General features: G+C 39.3%; 3 protein-coding genes across 6 annotated transcripts; 1 reads left to right on the top strand and 2 right to left on the bottom strand.

Moving 5' to 3' along the window:
- Positions 1-38: 38 nt before the first annotated feature.
- Positions 39-10025, bottom strand: LOC112453789 (transcription elongation factor SPT6). 2 transcript variants are annotated; one of them, XM_025014733.1, is made up of 12 exons: positions 9797-10025; positions 9592-9673; positions 8376-8572; positions 8178-8294; positions 7569-7586; positions 7332-7495; positions 6943-7192; positions 3558-6586; positions 2817-3333; positions 2472-2712; positions 1661-2129; positions 39-1540 (listed from the first exon to the last, which is right to left on the bottom strand). In XM_025014733.1, exons 1-12 carry the CDS (start codon positions 9833-9835, stop codon positions 1333-1335), a joined length of 5331 nt encoding a protein of 1776 aa, XP_024870501.1. In that variant the 5' UTR covers positions 9836-10025; the 3' UTR covers positions 39-1332. The 2 variants fall into 2 exon arrangements, with proteins under 2 accessions (XP_024870501.1, XP_024870502.1); XM_025014734.1 differs by lacking the exon at positions 7569-7586 and having other exon boundaries at positions 9797-10024.
- Positions 10026-10304: 279 nt separating this feature from the next.
- Positions 10305-12023, top strand: LOC112453795 (nuclear receptor 2C2-associated protein). 3 transcript variants are annotated; one of them, XM_025014752.1, is made up of 4 exons: positions 10305-10563; positions 10699-10789; positions 10869-10977; positions 11666-12023. In XM_025014752.1, exons 1-4 carry the CDS (start codon positions 10526-10528, stop codon positions 11689-11691), a joined length of 264 nt encoding a protein of 87 aa, XP_024870520.1. In that variant the 5' UTR covers positions 10305-10525; the 3' UTR covers positions 11692-12023. The 3 variants fall into 3 exon arrangements, with proteins under 3 accessions (XP_024870520.1, XP_024870521.1, XP_024870518.1); XM_025014753.1 differs by lacking the exon at positions 11666-12023 and adding an exon at positions 11555-11658; XM_025014750.1 differs by lacking the exon at positions 11666-12023 and having other exon boundaries at positions 10869-11223.
- Positions 11416-20198, bottom strand: LOC112453796 (MAM and LDL-receptor class A domain-containing protein 1-like). The gene is given in 16 exon segments (XM_025014754.1): positions 11416-11590; positions 11672-11837; positions 12086-12468; positions 12601-12819; positions 13079-13417; positions 13647-14073; positions 14152-14328; positions 14726-15080; positions 15328-15525; positions 15840-16260; positions 18120-18312; positions 18540-18687; positions 18925-19085; positions 19346-19513; positions 19582-19672; positions 19751-20198. Coding segments are annotated over 16 exon segments (3546 nt in total). The 5' UTR covers positions 19810-20198; the 3' UTR covers positions 11416-11549.
- Positions 20199-20265: the final 67 nt, after the last annotated feature.

Below are 20265 nucleotides of genomic sequence, written 5' to 3'. Positions count from 1 at the left end.
AAAAAAGCCAAGGGATTATAGAAATACAACACTTCAAATATATTGCTTTCATGTTTAATGTTATCATTTAACAATTGTATAAATTGTATGTCATACATTATGATACTTCATAATACCATCTGTTCTAAGTCAAGTCATACAAGAAACATACATAATTCATTGGTACATACTTAAATGAAAATCGTAGTCGATGAAAATACAAAAGATAATTGTTTTCGTTTCTGTTTTTATACAAGAAAATTTACTCGTAAATAAGACATTAATAGGATCCAAGCTATTTAGCGATTTCAAGTAAAGGGCTATTTTAGCGACAGTATTTTGCGACAGTATTTTGAACGATTTAAATATTTTGCAGATATTTTTTATATAAAGACTATTTGAGTATATAACGTATATAACAGATTTCTATAAAATACCTAGATCGCTGACATGTTACAGTTATGAATCAGTCCGAGACAAGTTTCATTTCATGAATCTGTACATATGTATAATAAAGTAATGCTGGTGTAAGCATTCATTAAAACAACCATTATATCCTGAAATCATCTGACTTCTATTTTCCAAAGATAGCAGTCCAGGTATTTATGTATAGAAATCTGTAAACAATGTAGAGTTCATATTCAAGAGAGGTTGTACCGATGCTGATACAATAAGTAATTAGATGAATCAGTTCTCTATATTAACATACATGATGGCACCAATGAAAAATGTAAAACATATTTACATATATTTGAGCAATAATTCAGTTACAATCATTTTTTCAATATTATCCTATCAACATACCCGCAAAAAAAAAAACTAACAATAAGTTGACTAGTCTTGTATTTAATGTCTTTCCATTATAAACCGATAAATAAAAAGTTTCCGAAAATTATTACAATATAGTAAAAATGATTCCAATAAATTTAACAATTCGATATAGTTTTTATAAATTACTTTTCATTGATGCCATCAGTATACAAGAAAATGAATCAAGACGATTGCAGAGCGTGTTCAGGCCTTCGTAAAGTTTCCGTAAATTTTATTATATACATAGGAAGAAATCGCGTAGTTAGAAAATAAATTACACCGTACTTTACAATCGTACACTACAACACCGTAGTTTACAATCGGCGATCCCTCTCTTGATCGCAAACGAAACCTCGCATGCAAAAAAGTGGAAGAATTTACTACGTGTTGCATGTCTGCAACGATTAATGATCGGTTTAATTTCGCTAGCAATCGACGTCTCAGGATGAAAGCCCCGTCGTCGAGAGTACGCGCACTCTTATTATTCATTCATAGCGTGATATGACGTTGTCTAATAAATATAATCAGCTATGCACAATCCCGTTAGCTCTCGTCGTACAGAGGAGTACCGTCTCCGCTGAGCGACATACTTCGTGGACTAGAATTTGTATGTGGGGTGCCTCGCGGAGATCTGTACGACGGAGTACGCGTAGACGAAGGTCTGCTCCTTCCGGAAGGCGTCGTTCTGCCGACCGGCTCGTCATAGTTACGCGGAGTTCTTCTAGACTCCTCGTACCTGGGCGTCGATCCGCTGAAAACACATTCAACACATTGATGATAATCGAATGAAGAACATTAACATCTCAAATATCAATAATTTTTAATAGGAAAACGTGATCGTTATTTAATACATATTTATTATTGCACTTACGAGACTCGCGAACCGCTTTTTATACGTGCTGCCCAATCCTCGGCGGCCTTCTTCCAATCCGTCGGGTCGCCCTTCCAATCCGTCGGGTCGCCGGAAGGAGTGGACAGAGGTGGTGTAGGTCTGTGCGATTGAGCAGACCTGTGATGGCTGGGTGTCATCGAGGGCGGCGGCGGGTGCACGAAGGGCCCTTGATGATGGCTAGGGGTTTGTTGGCCGTATCTGGGAGTAGGCTGGCCATGATGCGGAGTGTGATGAGGCGTCTGGTACGGGGTCATAAACGGAGTTTGGCCAGACGGCGTATACGGCGTGTTGGGATACGTGTGTACTCCGCCGTAGCCGGTAGCGCTAGCCGCTCCGGGTGTGTGTGGCGGATAGTGATGCGGCGTCTGATTCGCCACTTGCGATAGCGAGTGCAACATGTGATGTGGGAGGTTCTGTGCAACTCGCTGTATTGCTTCTTGATTCATTCCTGAAACAATATCGATCGAAATAATAGCAATTAATACATTTGCAGTCCTTGTGCTCTTACTTGTGCGTTTCATTTCATTTTAGCGAAAAATTGTATTGGGTTGGCAAATAAGTTCGTTCGGTTTTTTGACTGGTTTTGAATGGAAAAAACCGAACGAACTTATTTGCCAACCCAATAGTTGTTAACACAGAACATATATATATGTAGAATGATTTTATCTTGAAATAAAATATTTTTTCCTAGTAAAATATATTTTGACCTATACTAAGATTCCAGGAATTTTACTTTCATATAAAAATCATGATGACTGACAGTTCGCGGTGATGATATAGACAGACTTACCGCTAACTGTTCCTGGCGTAGTAGTGTAAGGTGTCCTAGAAGTCATCGCGCCGCGTGGTGTACTCGGAGTGGATTGTCCAGGGACGGGATCCCTAAAGTGTTCCTTGAACCAGCGTAGTAGATCGCTCACCCTACCGAACATCTGCGCTCGAAATCTGAAGCCCTCGGATGTCACTGTAACGAACTCGTGGCGACAGCGAGTACGCGGCAGATACGAGAGTAGGAACTTTCCAGGATAGGTCTATGAGAAAAAAAATTAATGAAATTATTTTTAAATTAAAAGTGAAGAAAATTTTCGGGAAATTGCTGGTGTTACGTGCTAAAACCAGCTACGCGTTTACTTACCTTAGCTGCCGATATGATGTAGGGAATTCCACCAGGATTTTCCTTCTTCTGTTCCTTCAGTATATCCTCTGCTTTGTCTTTGATTCCCTCCACGTTGGGCTTGTAGTATTTGAAGTCCAATAATTCGGAGGCGTAAGCGGCCATGGGATTCACATGTCGAGCGATGATCTCATCCAAATCCTCGAACTCCTCGTTGCCGATCCATAGGCTCTGCCCCAATGAGAAAGCGTTCTCCTTACCCTCCTCGCGGACATCGATATGCTGCAGAATGTCATCGGTGACTTTCCACGTGACTGTCAAGTGGTCGGCACCCTTGCTGCTCGGTCTCACTATTGCTTCACCCTGCTTCATTGTCTGCATTAATTTTACAGTCTCGGCGAAACTGATATTGTGGAAAGACGGATGGACGATTACGCGTTTCACATAGATTTGCCGCTGTTTTGCTTTCTTTGCGTCCTCTTCTACCTTTATGTCCTTTTGCTCGGTCTCAGTATCATAAAATGGATCCCGTTGGGGCCTGCAAACACAATTACGATTTATGACAATTCACACAATATTATATTAAGAAAAAATATTACAATATCATTAAAAAATTATATATTTTATATCAAAAACGACGATTTTTTATTTTCTATTTTTGCAGACTTTGTATTTTTATTTATATAATTTTAAAGGCAATAGATTTATATAGAAGCTGCTTAACTACGTTATTTATTATGTGTATCTATGTGATCCGCTCACCTCCATTCATGATTCTTATCAGAGAGATCGCTGCTCTTACTGGTACACTCGACACTGAATCGATCTACCTCGATTTTAATAATCCGGCAATGAATGATCTGGCCCATACCGACTCTCTCGCAGGGATTTGCGACGTGTCGGTCCGACAGATTCTTTATGTGAATATAACCAGAGATACCATTGTCCAGTCGCAATCTCACTCCGGTGGCCTTGCCTGGACAAGCACCAGCATCAAAGTGATTCCATACCTCCGACAATTCGGGAAAATCGTTCTTCAGGCAGAACGGACACTGCCACAGACCGGTCTCTTCGTTTCGCACCGGATTCGCCTGATCAAGCTGTTCGCCCTGTGGTTTTCGATGACTGATACCGACCACGGTGGCCAGCACTAGCTTGCCGACGTAGAAGGTCTCAGGTGTCTCCTTCGTCAGAACATCGAACAGCTTCTCCGCGCTCGGCGATTGATATGGCACACGGAGATCTTTGTACCGGCTATTCAACTCGGCCCTAATATCGTAGAGAGTGACGCACTTGTTGCCGAAACCCTGCCGCTCGAGTTCCTCCGCAAAAGCGTCGAGATCCAAGTCCTTTAGGCGTTCGGGCGACTCGAGAATCTCCTCCAAAGCACCGGCAGGATTGGCGTCCTCATCGTCATACTCCAGAGCGTCGACTGCCATCTTTCTGGCCCATTCATAAGTTTCGGGATGTACGCGCGAACCGTCAAGCACCTCGACATACGCCTCGGTACTGTCGCCCAGGCTATTGGTGTCGATTTTGATGAAGCCAGCGCAATTAATGAATACCTTCGGCCCCATATGACATGCAGTAACTAACTGTGTCCTGTTCTCCAACCGCTGATTTGTCTGCTTCAACATCTTGATCAATGCCTGGCCCTTTCGCGGGCCAAGACCGCAAACAAATTGAACAAGGTTGCCGCAGTATGCCTGTTGGACCGCCTTATTAACGTCTACGCCAACCTCGTTCACGCGATTGACGAACTCCAGATACAGGTTTTCCAGCAGCTCTTCCTTGGGCAACTGATCCTGCAAACTGTGATACTTGAGGCAGAGAATCTCCTCGTCGGCCGTGCACAATTGCGAGAACTCCACCAGCGGATCCTGCATCCTTCTCGCGAGCGAGATAGCCTGACGCAGCAGCTCCGGATAATCCCGGAACTCCGAGGTACCCTTATTACTGTTGGAATAAATCTTGGCAAGCTCGTTGTCGCATATCTCTACCTGGATACTGGGAAACTGCTCCTCCTCTGTCAGATGAGTGATGCACTCCTTAAGGTCGGCAGCGATCATCATTGCCTCCCGGGACTCGCCGGCCACCACGATCACGTGTGGCTTCTTTGTGGCTATGAAGTTTCTCAGCGCCAGTAGATCGGCCTCTTTCATCATCTTCTCGTCCTCGCGATAACTGTTCTTGCGCTTCATTAAATGCGGCAGGCGTAGGTGATCCGTACACTCGCCGTCGGCCGCGACCAAACAGGTGAAAGCTGCCTGCGAGTAATCGGGCACATAGGCCAAGCCCATGACGCGCAGGCCTTTACTAGTGTCCCATTCCTCATCCTCTTCCTCGGGAAACTCGCAGCTGTACGGCGCAACTTTGATCCAGTTGTACATTTTGCGGCAACACGCGCGCATCACGCACTCCTTCGCCTCGGCGATTAGATTCGTGCGTAGCTCCTTCTTCAGATGCGGTATCACCATGCGGTTGAGCGCGATCTCGACGCTGCCTACGCGCAAGGCGTTCCAGTCCTGCACGAGTTTGCTGAACTCGTCTCGGCAATAAAGCTGCTTCATCTCGTCGACGTAGTTGCTACTGGTGTTGCCCTCGATGCTGTCGCTGAGCGTAATCGTGATGAGCTTGTCCTCCTCGGCGATCATCAGATTCAAAAACTGAACGCCTACGAGATCGCGCACCGGCTTGTCCTTCAAGTATTTCATCGTGTAGATCGGATGATTCTCGTCGATCTCTTTAATGCCCTTCTTCGTTGGCTTCACTGATATCTTAGCGCGTTCCATGTACATCTCGCGCACGCATTTGCGCACGAGTGGCTCGCGCGCCAACTGAAGCGCTACCATCAGCTGAGCAGCCTTCAGAACTTCTTCCGTGGTCGCGAATCGCGAGTTGCAATAATCGATCGCGATTGTCGTCGGTTCGGTCGGCTCCTGATCCACTTCGTGACGCTGATAATTGTCACGTAGATTCTCGGCATAATGTTCGGGTGTTAAGCCAAACTTTTTCGCCAGACCGTCCAGCCCGGCCTTCCGACAGATCGAGTACGGGCCGCTTCTAACGGCTTGCTTCAGCGTGTCGTCGACCTCTTCTTCCTCCAGCACCTCTTCCTCCTCCGGTGGATCCTCTCCGTTTTCTTCCGCCTCAGCAATCTGTTGTTTACGTCGCTGAATCCTCTCTTCGCGTCGTGCCTGCTTCTCCTTTCGTCGCACGGCCTCCTGCATCGCCGGGATCTCGTGGCTGTAATACAGCATAAAGTGATTGTAAACATCGTTGAGTTCTTCACTTGTCTGCACGTTCTTCAGTCGCTCAATGTCGTCGTCTTTAATCACTCGCACGTTATCTGGCAGCGGCGCGTCTGGATTCTTCATAATTTCATCCAGTTGGTAGTTGCGCATCTTTTCAAATAGCTTGAGCAAGTTCTCCTTCCGTTGGCGCAACTGGCACCATTTCGCGTCAAATCTATAAACCTTCCACAGGTCATTGATGTTCAGCTCGGGCAGCACGTACTCCTTCCTGTAGAAGGATATAAAAGGGACTTCGAAGTGTTGATTGCGCATGAAGTCCAATGCTTTCTTGATTTTGCCGACGGTCTGTGGTCCTTTCCGTGCCCGTTCCTTAGCCTCGGCATTCAAGTGAGCATCCTGAATAGAAATTGTAGGCTTGCAAAACGCCTGCTTGTAGATCCATTCTGCTTCGAGATCCAACTCATCGGAACCTTCCGGAACTGGAGTGACCGGTACAGACCGAAGTTGCATTCTTTCTGGTATATCTGTGTTACGTACCTGCAATTTAAAGCCAGATCCTGTAAGTAATAATTTGGGAATAATGTAGTTAGCTACTAATAAATGTGATATTTGCCACATTGTAACATTTCTATGTACTCCTACACATATTTTCTCTTATGTTAAATTAAAAAAAATGTATGATCAAGATTTCTAAATCATAATCCAAATTTAATTATTAATTTTTATGTTACACGTCTCAATGTAAAGATATAAGTTTTTTTATGTCATAATATCTTTTTATACTATAATGATCTAAAACTAAATGTATTCAAATTCAACATAAAAAATACCGTTACATTTAGCCAATGACAAAACAATAATTTATTGTTTAACATTATCTTATTATACAGTACCTCGTTGTCCATATCAGTAAAGTGACCGCGTTTCAATTCGCTAGGCTCGTAAATCTCGAAGATACTCTTTCTCGTGGTCTTTTTCTTCAGCTGCTTCTTCGGTCTTCGCGGCCGTTCGGTATCGATGTCTTCATCCAAATATTCATCTTCTTCTTCTTCCTCTTCCTCCTCATAATCCTCCTCGCCATATTTACCGAATTCGTCATAATCAAAATCAACGCCGAAAATGTCCTGTGCTTCTTGCAATGCCCTAGATAAGAAAGACATTCCTTTTTATCTAAATTCCTGTCTTATCTAAATAACCGTAAAATTTTCTGCCGGTAGGCAGATATACATGTATATGTGCATATGTATATGTACATAAAAAAATTAAATATCTGATCACTTACGCATCAGAAAATATTGGCTTCTTCTTCTTTCTTTTCTCCGCGATAGGCCTACCATCGTCGTCAACAATAAAATCATCCGCATCAGTGTACTCTCCTTCGTCACTGCCTTCCTCGAAGGTTTCCGCCTCTGGCCTATGACTCCGTTCACTTCGTCTTTCGTCCTCCTAAGAGCAATACAAACATAAGTAAAGATACTACACTTTTGCATATCGCAGACATTATACGAGCGTTACATACCGTAATAATATCTCTTTCCTACAGTATGCATGTGTATTGCAACAATGACAAATGCAAACATGACATAAGGCCGGTTTTCACACGCAATGATTAGTGGCGCCAGGCCGCGCCAGTCGACTAACGCCAGTAAAAATGCAAGTGTAAACACTTGATACAAACTGGCGCTAGTAATGTGGCGTTTACTGGCGGTTATTGGCCAAAGCATATAACCTCAAATTTGGAGGTTATATGCTTGCTGTCATTTACTGTGTGTTTAATAAATGTTAAATATTTTCCATAGTATACGCCAATCACTGTGTAAATACTTGTGAGTTTGCTAGTCGGTTCTGGCGCCAATGAATGCCAGTCAGTTGGCGCCACTAATCATTGCGTGTGAAAACCGGCCTATATATACATGTATAAACACGCATTTGTATTTTTAAATACAAATTTATGTACATAAAATACGAGTTCAACAAGAAGCAATAAAATGCAGATTGCATGATCGAATATTGTAGTAAATTTTTGTTTTATGTCTATATAAATTTGTGTTTTATGTTTATATAAATTTCTAAATACTTTGCTAAAATTAACTCTGTGTTGAATCTGATATATCCATATGATACTTACGTCTCCGGAACCTTCAAACAATTCATTGGCAATGGCGTCCCTTTCTTCATCTGCTTCCTTTTCTTGTTCTTCCTCTGACTCCTCATCTTGGATTCTTCGAAGACGTTTGAAACGCTTCTGTAACACAAAGTAAAATACTTTATATCATCTAATAAACATGTTCCTTATTAAAGGATAATCCAATAAGTAGAAACATACTCTTTCAAGCTTAACGCCTAAATTTTCTTCAATCAAATCATAATCTTCGTCTTCCAAGCGATCATCGAAATCCTCATCGTCACTCTTCTTACGCTTCTTATGATGATTAGAACCGTCACTGTCTTCACCCTCGCTTTCCTCTATAGGATTGTCGTCTATCAAATCTTTCAGTTCCTCGCGCAACTGATCCTCATCATCTACGAAATATACTATGTCAATACTGTACACCATAAGTACAGATACATACATAGTAAGTATATAAATAAATGAACGTGAAAATTAAAATAAATTAAATATGAAATATTAGTAGCAAATCTAATTAACTATACACTATACATATAAAAAGAATAGTTATTTGTGTAACAAGTGAGGTAAGATGAAAATTCCCGGGTGCGGTTACCGCACGAGCCGAAGGCTCGTGCGTAAACTCCGCAGCCGGGAATTTTCATCTTTACACACGGCTTACACTCCCTATTTTATGTTGCAAGTGCCTGGAAAGTGGTCTATCACGCACACGTAGCGTGCGTAATGGGGCACTTTCCATGCACGTGTTGCATAAATATAGTTTGTATCCATTAGTAGACGCATTAGGTATATCCAATATCATAGCTGCTCTCTGGACAACACTTGCAATTGAATGATTGGTTTTTACGTTTGGATCCAATCAATCACATGCAGTTGCCACTAACCGTTCAGTGAGTTCAGCGAGCAGATATACAAGATGCATTATTGCACAAATATGACAGAAATTTAAGATACAAAATTATATAATTAGAAAAATTAGAAATTATCTCTGATTTTTCTGTCAGTTTTCAAATATTTTAGATAATTTATTTTTCAACATTAGTGTAAGAAAATCTCTTTTGACTAATCTTATTATTAATAAATAATGAAAAATAATTCCACACCAATTGTCAAGAGTTATTTTGTCAAGTTCAATGACAAGTTGAAAAAAGAAAGAAGGTAATGAAGAAAAAGAAGGAAGGAGGGAAGGAAGAGCAAACCGACCATCTTGAGACCATTAGATAAAAAGAAAGATAATTACTTGTACAGCGGACCAATGCATTCTGAAAGAACGTAGCAAAGAAAACTATGTTACGAAATATTCTCCAAGCATAAACGCGATCTGCCGTCAATTGAAACGGCGGTGTCTGCCGAGTGTGTAGGCACGTGTAAAAAGCCGCGTGTAAAAGGCTTGCGCCATGACCGTCCTTACCTTCCTCCTCGTCGTCGCTCTCCTCCACCGCCTTCAGCTTTCGCAGCTTCTTCTTCTCATTTTGGTCCAGCTCCTCCTCACCCTGCAACAAAATCGCAAAACGCTCAACATCGGTGTGCCGTTGCGTCGGATAATTCGTTTCATTCTTCGCGTAAAAGAATCCTCCCCCCCGCTGTGAGAAAACGGACGGAGGAAAAGGACTCACCTCGCTCACGTCCGCCTCGGAGTCGAGATACTCCGCCATGCTTCAGAGTAAGGATGGCCTGATCTCACCCGCGATTTCACGTGCGTCACTTTGCCTTGGAGTCACACTTCAAAAGCTCTCGTCTACACGAACACAACGAGATCCTTCGACACCTATACTGTTCCGTGTTTGGCGGAATGGCTGGGATCTGGGATGAGGATGAGAATAGTGGGAATGGGGCAACCGAAAATAAAAAGGTAGATGAACGACTTCCTCTTCTTATTCGTTCGTCACAGGTGGCGCTGCGCGTAATGTCGGGCGCGTCGATTGGCTAGAAGACGCTGGAATTTATTTATCTGTTCATTGGCCGCGTTCAGCAGACACAACTGTTGACTTCGTCTTATCAACAATCTGCGTTGATTGGTGGGTTCTAAAAGTAAGAGCCAATCACGTTTGATTGCTACTGAGCGGCTTGGTCTGCTGAACGCGGCCAATAATTTTTCCGAAGAGCGTGGTTCTCGAACGCAGCCCTGCTGACGCGTTCATTATTTCTTTTGCAGGTTATGTCAGCCCATGAGAAAAGTATTTAAAAAAGCTCATTATTGGAGTATTTGGAGTTGGAGATGAAAAAAAAGAAATAATTTGTAAAACGGAGACGAATACAATTTTTCTCTGATATTGCGGAAAGTTGACGAGGAATTTTTGTCCTTTGTACAAACATAAAAATTATTTCTCTTTATAGAAAAAGATATGCCTGCCCTGTTGACAGAAAATAATTTCGAGTGTCGGTTAGTTTTATGCTTGATACAATATAAAATAATAGCTGTTATAAGAGAAACTATATACGTAAATCCTTTAAATGAAATATATTAGAAAAGAATGTGCTCTATAACGTTTTAATAATGATTCGATATTTTATTCAGGGTGAGTTCTGTGCTTAATAAGAACGTTCAATCTTATGGGAAGACGTATATGTTTGATAATTGCAGTGAAACATGTTGGAATTCCGATGCAGTAAGTAACCAAATTTTCCTACACAATTATAGATCAACTCTTCATGTTTAATGATATAATTTAATATTGCACATGGCAGGGAAGTCCACAATGGGTTCTCATTAGCTTCGAAAACGAATGTGGTCTCTCCAGCTTTGAGGTGGAATTCCAAGGTGGATTTGCTGGGAAGAATTGTCACATAGAGGCCGGTAATGACAAAAAGGAGCTGACGCTCGTTGAATCTTTTTATCCGGAAGATAAGAACAAGTTGCAGCGATTTAACTTGAAAAATCAAATCAGTGCTAAGGTTTTTAAATTTATGTTTAACGAAAGCTACGATTTCTTTGGTAGGATCATTATATATAATTTATCGTTGTACTCGTGATATCCCTTCTATCTTATAATTTTGTTACATTACAAAAAATATTCATACAAATACAACTTTTGTAGAAAAATCTTTATCTTATTTAATAAAACTTACTATATTAAATTTTTTTTCTATTTTGTTTGCAAGTTATAATACGTAGAGGAACTTTTTACAAGCGCGTTTGTATATTTAGTTCATTCAATTATATAAAAATTTTTTGAGTTGCACAAAGATGATTATACAATATATTTATCCTAATTGAAATGATTTATTATTTGTTCTATATAAAATAATTTATTCTGTTTGTGATACAATTAAACAATATTTTATATGAATCACTGTTAAATGATCGATAAAAAACGACTTCTTAAACGTTAAGAGAAGTTTTGTAATTATCACGTGACTCTTTTTTTATCAAGTCTCGGTTTGGATCGGTTGAGCACTGGCTGGTCGAGCTGAGAAAAGAAACATAAGTATCTTTTAATACCATTTGCTCGCATTTACCATATGACTTTTTCTTATTCCATTAGTCTTACTTGCGCAGGCTAGAGGTTGAAACTTTATGTCGTCGACGGCAAAACCTCCATTACTGGCGCTTCCCTCAAGAATAAGTCGATACGGGGTTCGCGCTTCAATTGTCACTTGTGCCGCCATCCATACTGGTCGTGGATTATTCAATCCTTTAGCTGTTAATGACCACAACTGCAATACAACATTCATTATTGAAATAAAAAGTTTAGAACAAAAGTGAAACATATATACTCCACCTCCAAAAGTTGCTAGCTCCATGCATCTGATATTAAAATGGAAGTAAAGCAGAAGATAAAAATTTTGTTTTTTATCAGAGAGAGAGAGAGAGAGAGATAGATTTTCAATATGAAGAGCATATAAAGTAATATTCTGAATATAATCATAAATGTTATATTCGGTTTTATATGTAACATTCGTACCGCTTGCTCCTGTTCGCCTTCGCTCTCTCCCTCAGCCTCTTCGGCAGGCATTTTGATCACTCGCAGAGTGGTAGACTCCTCCACGCCAAAAGCGGCGAACCAAAAGGTGAAACATACAAACTCTTCGTCAGGTGAGGCATTGATGACGGGTGATTGTAGCTCAACCTTCGTCGATTCCTTATTTGTCGTGAAAATGTCGAAGAATACGAAATCGCCAGACGCACCAAAGGTTCTATCTAATAACTGAGCTGGTCGATGAGCCAGAAACGCACGCTGCCACATCACGGCACGGTCGTTATCGGAAATAGTTATGTTCTCCCATCCGCACAAATCCTTCTCGAAACTGCAATCTTCTGCGCGAACGACTGCACTCATTGGTTTCACTGTATGTAGATGTAAAACATAAATTTCACGCATAAAATGAGATAAAAGGATTAGAGAATGGTACTATGTCTCCAAAGGAATAGATATTTACTTCAGAAGAAGGAGAATTGAAAGAAGGAGAAAATATTCACCACTGCAATTTCCAGTGTAAAAGGCGATATCATCAATTCCTATGCTACCACTTGCTCTGTTAGGACCCCATGTGCCCTCGAACACTATACTGAAGTCTGTTTTTTGATTGATGTTAGTCTGAGCGTAGCTCCATGTGGGACCTTGATTATTGTACAGTTGCCATATAGGTTTAACTTTCGAACTGTCACCCTCTGTTTGCACATACAGTCGCAAGACGCCTGAAAAATAAAAAATATTGCTCTCATTTTGTCGATAAATTACATCCATGCAACATTCCGAAAGAAATCGAACAATTTATTTTATCTTATCAAGTTGAATTTCTAGATTTTCTATATTTCCCTGTATAAATTCCCCTTATTAATTAAGAAAAGTAAAACAAAATTTAAAATTGCAAAACCAATTCTTCATTTCAAAGATATAAGATATCAATTCTACGAAACAAATTTTTATTGATTCTTTTTGCAAAACTCCATCTACCTAAGCTGGGTCCTGTGGAATCGATGAAAGGCTCGAACATAAAGTACCAGAATGTGATACAGAGCGGTTCTTCAGAACCCTTCATTTGTCGACTGACCAGCTGAGCGGTACCTCCGGATGACCGTGCACCTCGGAGACGTCCGAGCCCCAGAAAATATTCGTTGCGTCGATTAATCGTGTGTCCACTGCTATACGGTTTCCTCTGATTCCTCGGGCCCAACACTTGAGTGGATACTCTCTCCCATTCGACGCGATCCGGATCTCGCGAGTTGATCCACTCACATTCGTCGATCTCGAAGGTGCAATCCCGCGATATCGGAGCAGCCACTTGTGGTGAAACTGCCAAAACAATACAGATTGTTAGAAAATTAATTCGGATGAGATAATCGACATAATAAAAGTAAATTCAGATCTTGAGTATGTCTTAGGAGTGAAATATAATGAGACCGTCTTATGTACTTTCAGTTTAGAGGCAAACTTTCAATTCATTACAGTCAATGATTGTAGGAACAGTTTTATACTAGTAGACATTGAAATCTAATTTTTAAAACTACATTCTTCAACCTACCCGGGCAAGCACCTGGCCCATATGAGATATCATCGATTGCGGTGTCCCCCATGCCGGTGATTCCTACCGATGCTTCGAAAACTAACTGATAATCATCAATGGAGCTGATCGTTACTTGCGACATGAACCAGGCATTGCCGGCATTTCCGGACAGACCCCAAATCTCTTGCAGTTGCATGTCTGAACTGCGAAAATGACGTAGGAATAACTTTAAGTAACCGATTCCAGATCCAAACATGTGGAACCAAAAATGCATGCACATTGGCGCATCCGGCATTGTTGCCGGAAAGCTCGAGCTTATGATTTTCGCCGTGTCGCCGGGTCTTCGCGGGAAGCCGGAATCGATGAAAGCGTAACCACCGGCAGTGGCACGATCGGTGGAGCTGTCCATCGCCGGACCGGTCGTGGGATTTCCGCTTCCGCGACTCTGGAAATGTGCTTTTTCAAATTATATTATCACACGTAAGTGCAGGATAAAATCGTGTAAAATTGACAGCGCACTCACTATGGTCCAGTCGAAATCATCTTCCGCATCGTTATTCCAGTCGCAAAAACCACTGGCAAAGTTACAGAATCCAACGCACGATGTACCAGGCTGTAGATCTATGTCATCGATAGCAATGTATCCGCGATATAAACGCGACGGATCCGTGGAGTCCACTGGCACGCCTTCAATAACTATCTAAATGACAAGATTTCTATTTTTTTACAAAGATATTTATAATAACATGTAACACAAAGCATTGAGAATATCAGCTTTAGCAACAGAAATTATATTTTAGAGGAAAAGATTGGTAAATTTTAATATTAAGGCAATGAATCCTAACTTCAACAAATAAATAAATATAATATAATATAAATTTAGATACTTCTGTAGTGTTAATTTGTTTGTCGAACAATTATATTTTGGATGCTAAACAACCACTATATTATTTGAACAAACTACAAAAGCGGTTCGAGAACATTAAACATAGATTCTATCAATTTAATTTTATCACAAGTTTTGATTCTCCGTACTGGCTATATCTCTTCGTGTTTACTAATTAAATCTCCGACTGAATCAAATTATAATAATATACCGAGTGTAATTCAGGATACGTATAAAGTATTTGGGCCTGCTGCCATGCTCCGAGCGTGTAATACTGCGCGTGCCACAGTACACGCTCTTCCATGATTTCTGCCGGTTCGCAAGACACTGTGATATTCTCTACAGACGATTCTTCTGGCGATTCCTTCTTAAATGAAAACTCGTCCGTTCCGACGTGAAGTAACACTCGTAGCCCCGCGATGCTGAGACCATCCATAGTGTATTTGAACATAAAACAAGTACCGGAGACCCCAGTGCTGCCTAGTTGTGGACTGTGCAAAAGACCTCCGGGACTCTTGGTCTTCAGATCCTTCGAAGATACTTGCGATGTCTCCAGAAAGGCGTATCTAACACATTAATCTGTGTTCAAGATTATCCGGGGGAATATGCAAAACTCACATTATAAGAACATAACGGCAAGCAGTATACAAAAGAATATAATAAGTTCTCTACCGCAAAAGAATTTATATCATTTCTTATAATCATAATGTATATAACTGCGATGAAGGACCAGAAGCCTTAATTCAATATTGAAGAAAATTTGACTTTTGCTATACATTTCTCAAGTGGCAAATATTTTCAGCAACTTTTTACCCTCCTTCCATAGAGCCACTCGTGGCATCGGTCGATGGTCCACCCAACCAGTTGGTGCCCATTCCAGTACCTAAAGTCCACTCCAAGGCACCATTACCATTTTGCCACTCGCAAAGTGGCATTGACGGTGCTGGCCCAAAATCGCAGAAAACTTCATCAACGGTGACTGTCGGAGGTGGTACAGTAATCGTGGGAAATCTTACAAATTGTAAAATTGCAAACAGCGTGTGAGATTAGTTGATTTCATGATTAATGTCATAATAGCTTTATATATTACAATTATATAAAATTTTATCAAATTTACTGAATCATATTTAAAGTAAAAATCTAATTAAAATTAAATGAAAGAATATAGTTCTGTTCCATATTCGTTAAGGTACAATCCTTAAGGCTTAAAGCGTAAAAATCTTCTTTTTTTATCGCTTATTTCTCAATAGCTATCAACACCTGAATATTTTTAATACAAATGTTTTTGCTGATCTCCTTTTTGAAGCTTTAAAAAGGAAAGAAACCTTTGTGTTGAAGGGTTTCTTTGCGCCTGGGTCGTGGGTTGCGGGGATCTGGGCGGTAAAGACCTTTCCGTGGTGAAAGGCGCGGTGCTGCGGGTCGGTAGGATATCCGGCCTGCCTGGCCATTGCCTGGGTTCGATGCGCTCTACTTCGTCCAACGGTTCGCGGTCGCGATCAACGGAATTGATGGGAGATTGTCCTGAATCGATCGAATCGACGGGCTCTGGGCCGTCAACCGCGACGCCGTTCCTCGCGGTATTTCTCATCCAGACAGGAGCATAAGTAGAGTTAGCAGCACCCACGAGATCTATTTGTTCCCCGCGCATCGCACTCAAGGCAGCTGGAGGGTACCAAGTCATGCTCCACGAAGGGTACAACCAGCAGCTCAGTAACAAGATCCACCACATGTCCGGATACGATTATACTTCTTGAATTTACTCTATCTGCAAAGGACGAATGAATTAGAATAAAAATCAATTAAGGATTTAATTTATGAGGATTTCACTGCAAAACTAACTTCCTCGCAAAAAATTTCGAATTTTAGCAAAAAGTCTTTTAATCTGTTAAAATAGAAATTAAAAACTTTACAAATTGTATATAATTTAATCGATATTAATCTCAATAGCTATAAAAGAAGGATTGAAATTTAGAAACTTACATCTTGAAAACTTGAAAATTGTTAAATGTGCTTTTACATTCTTCTATTTTTTATCCATTTATTATCTTACATTATTTCTGTTGGTAGTTAGACATTAAAATATGAAGTAAATCTCTTACTCACAACTGAAATTTGATATTAAAGTGAAGTCTAATAATGTGTCCGGAGCAGAAAAAAACGGAAAAGAAATCGAGTACTTCGAAATAAAACCCCGACATCATAGATTAAGTATTTAATTTCACAGAATGAATTCCTCGTGATTCCTCTTTTTTAATTCACTTATTTTGCACAGGACTTACTTTCCGACGCGCGCGTCATGTATCATCCACTATCGGATCATCAGGATCCTCGGGATACGATGGTCTTGACATGGAGTTCGTTTGGTGGAATTCTACCTCGCTAAAAGATATATGTTATAACGGTTTTATATGAAATCATGCTAACATTGCTACCAAATAAAAACGACAACGATAGAAACCAAAAACTTGCGAGTGCGCACAGAAGTAAATCCACAATTCGCAAGATTCTGCAAATCTAAATTACATTTCTAAACAACACAAATACGTATCTAAAAACAGACTTTACCTATTACGGATTTTCCGTTTACTCTTGCACTAAACACTGTTCTATTCCTTCAGGACGATTCTTTTGATTCTCTCACACCGTACCGATGTCACAAGGAAGAGTAACAAGTTCGGATAGCGGTAACAAGTCCGACAGAACGATATCTGTACTAACGAGATGCGAACTGTACGGTTTTCCAGAATCGCCACAGGGGCATGGAACGAAACAGTATATACATAGTTCCGGTCTTAGCTTCCGGTTACGCATTCCGCGTGCTCGGGGGAACCCGATAGCAATTCATCGAACAATGAAATTCCATCGAGGCAGAATGCCGTAATAATAAGATTAAAATCTAACTGTTTCTACTGGCGATAAATCGGTTCCGCGTATCGCTTCGCAAACGACAGGTTTTCAATTACTCAGACGTGATGTACATTCAACATTCATAATTTAATTTCCTCCCGGCGATTAATTACAAGCATAATACAAAGCATCATTATATCCAATACAAAGAGCTTGTGCATCGCGCGCGCATACGTTGTACATTATAAAATATGAAAAGTTATCTTTAACTCAATCGCGTTTTATTTACAAAAGTCCTATAAAGAGTCATTAAAAAATAAATTATATAGTAAAATGTCATTTAATTTAGAGTCATGTTCCAGCATGATTCAAAAAATTATTTTTGGAGTGTCACTCTATAAAAAATTAATATTAATTGTATAATATAAACATAAACTTGATAATTGTTTTATGTTTTAGAAAAAGATAATTTCAAACATAAATTTTCAACAATGTTTAAACTACGAGGGATCTAATTAACATGTGACAAAGATCGCTTTTACAAAAGTCTTGTTAATATTCTCCTAAAACCATTTGATACGCGTCTCTATTTTATAAAGCGAATTCCTATTTGTGGCAATACTATTTTCCTGTTCCTTCTTCCCTAAGACATTGTTCATTAAAATATCATTTCGATCAAAATTTTGATGGATTCAAAAATTTTAAGAAAACATGTGACCCAAAGCTCTCACGTTCTCGTTCAGCGAGATTAATTTGACGCCCAAGATTCAGATATACTCGAATGATGTAAGGTACAAGAAAGGGGCAAAGTACGAGCTGATCGGTGCGGGGTCGACACAAACTGTTCTTCCTCAGCATCTTCGATATTAGATTCACAATGGATGCTGATATCCACTGTGGTAAAGGTTGCGGCGGGCTGTTGTGCACTAATTTCGTAATCTCTGCTAGATTCTGAAATAGTAATCAATTAAGAGGATATTTATTTAGAGAAAGACACATGTGGACCAATATAAGTATTTTACATTTTGTGTAAAATCTCCATTATTCTTTGCATTTAAAAGAGAAAAAAACGTCGCTTTTCATAAACATTCTCTATCTACAATATTATTAATTTATGCACTTTATGCTATCATTTTACATCTTGACCATATGTTTCGTCGTTAATTAATTTAATTTACCGTGGCTGGGAACGGAAGTCTCTTCGTAACCATTTCATACAGTATAACGCCCATGCTCCATATATCACACTTAAGTTCATACGGCTGTACACTCAGCACTTCCGGAGCCATATAGTAATAAGATCCTGCATGACAAATTATCGAGTCTCTACGAGATGAAAAAAAAATTAATAAAATTTGCACAAGATAGAATAAAGATTATGTTGATTTATATAAAAATGAATCGATCGGGGCGATCATTATAGGCGATCATTATATCGGGGCGATCATATAATTATCATTTTAGGACATTTTAATCATGCTTATTGATAATTTCAGAATAGTAATTTAATGCTGCGGTTAAAGTGTACTTGTTAAAATTAAAATTGACTCAATCAATGCGTACTCTTGGATACTTTTTGAAAGGCCAAAGTCACCAATTTTAACGATATCACCACGGCTGCCGGTCAACATGATATTTTCCGGTTTTAGATCTCGGTGAAAAATTTTATTCGCATGAATGTGATGTACTCCCAAAGTAACTTGTGAAAAGAGATACAGCGCATCCTAATAAAAAAAAAAATTTTTTATATACCCTTTTTACAATTGAGTTTTTTCAATTCAGTTTTGATTTTGATAAATTATGATGTATAAGCACACAATTAATTAATTTAATTTTAAAATATTTAATTTTTTATATAATTCCAATGATTCCAATATAACGCAAGTTTGTAGCTATCGAATTTCGTAAAATTATAAAAAAAAGTGTCTTTTCTATATACTCAAGTTACAGGTATCAAAAATTACAATAGAAAATAGAAAATTACCTCTTCTTTAAGCGGTACGTCTCGTTTTTCTAGCAAATCTTTGAGAGTACATCGAGTTGCATATTCCAAAAGAATATAGCTGTAATTATTCTTTTTCCATGCTCCATAATAAAACACTATGTTTGGATGTCTCAATTTCTGTAGGCATCGTATCTCATCTAGTATTCTCTATATTACGAAACATATATCGAATTTCGTATTGTAATTAAAGAAATAGATATTGTGCAATTATATACCTCAGAAGGCGAATGGTTTACTGCATTTAAGTCTTGAGCTTTTATAACAAATGGCTTTGAGTCTTTCTTCCTTCTCACCAAGTACACAGTTCTAAAAGTATACGTTATTCTGTAGAAGGTAAATCTGATTTGTATAATTGCACATTTATTATTTCAAATAACAATATACCCAAATGTTCCCTTTCCAAGTATGCTTTCAAATATATAATCATCGACGTGCATATCCATCTTCGTTTCCACAAAATATAAAACTGAAGGTTTACAGCGAAATTGAATTTTGTCAATATTTTGACACGCGTAGTTCAGCTTATTCAAGGACTATTCAGCTTGTTATGGTAGACTATATAAACACAAATATTTTTCCGAAAATGTATGTACATATTACTTTTCTAACTTAAACAACATAAATTTGTGTACTACTTACTCAATATAAAGGATAATTTATTGCCGTTTCAAAGAATTTAAAAAAGTTTGAAATTCCTTGGTATCGATCAAAATCATTCTATTCTGAATTATTCTCCATATAAATTATTAAATTAAACTCAGAAAAAATGTTCAATCGAATCCTTATTAAGAAACATTTGTTCTAAATTTTAAGATTGGAAAAATACCGATATTTAAAAAAAAGGTCTGTTTACATTTATGCCACTTATACTATGATAATCATGATATTTGGAGAGATGG

Source organism: Temnothorax curvispinosus, unplaced genomic scaffold (genome assembly GCF_003070985.1).
Source record: "Temnothorax curvispinosus isolate PA1 unplaced genomic scaffold, ASM307098v1 QBEX01004695.1, whole genome shotgun sequence".
NCBI lineage: Eukaryota > Metazoa > Arthropoda > Insecta > Hymenoptera > Formicidae > Temnothorax > Temnothorax curvispinosus.
Note: the sequence above shows the minus strand (reverse complement) of the source record. Positions and strands in the feature narration are given on the sequence as shown.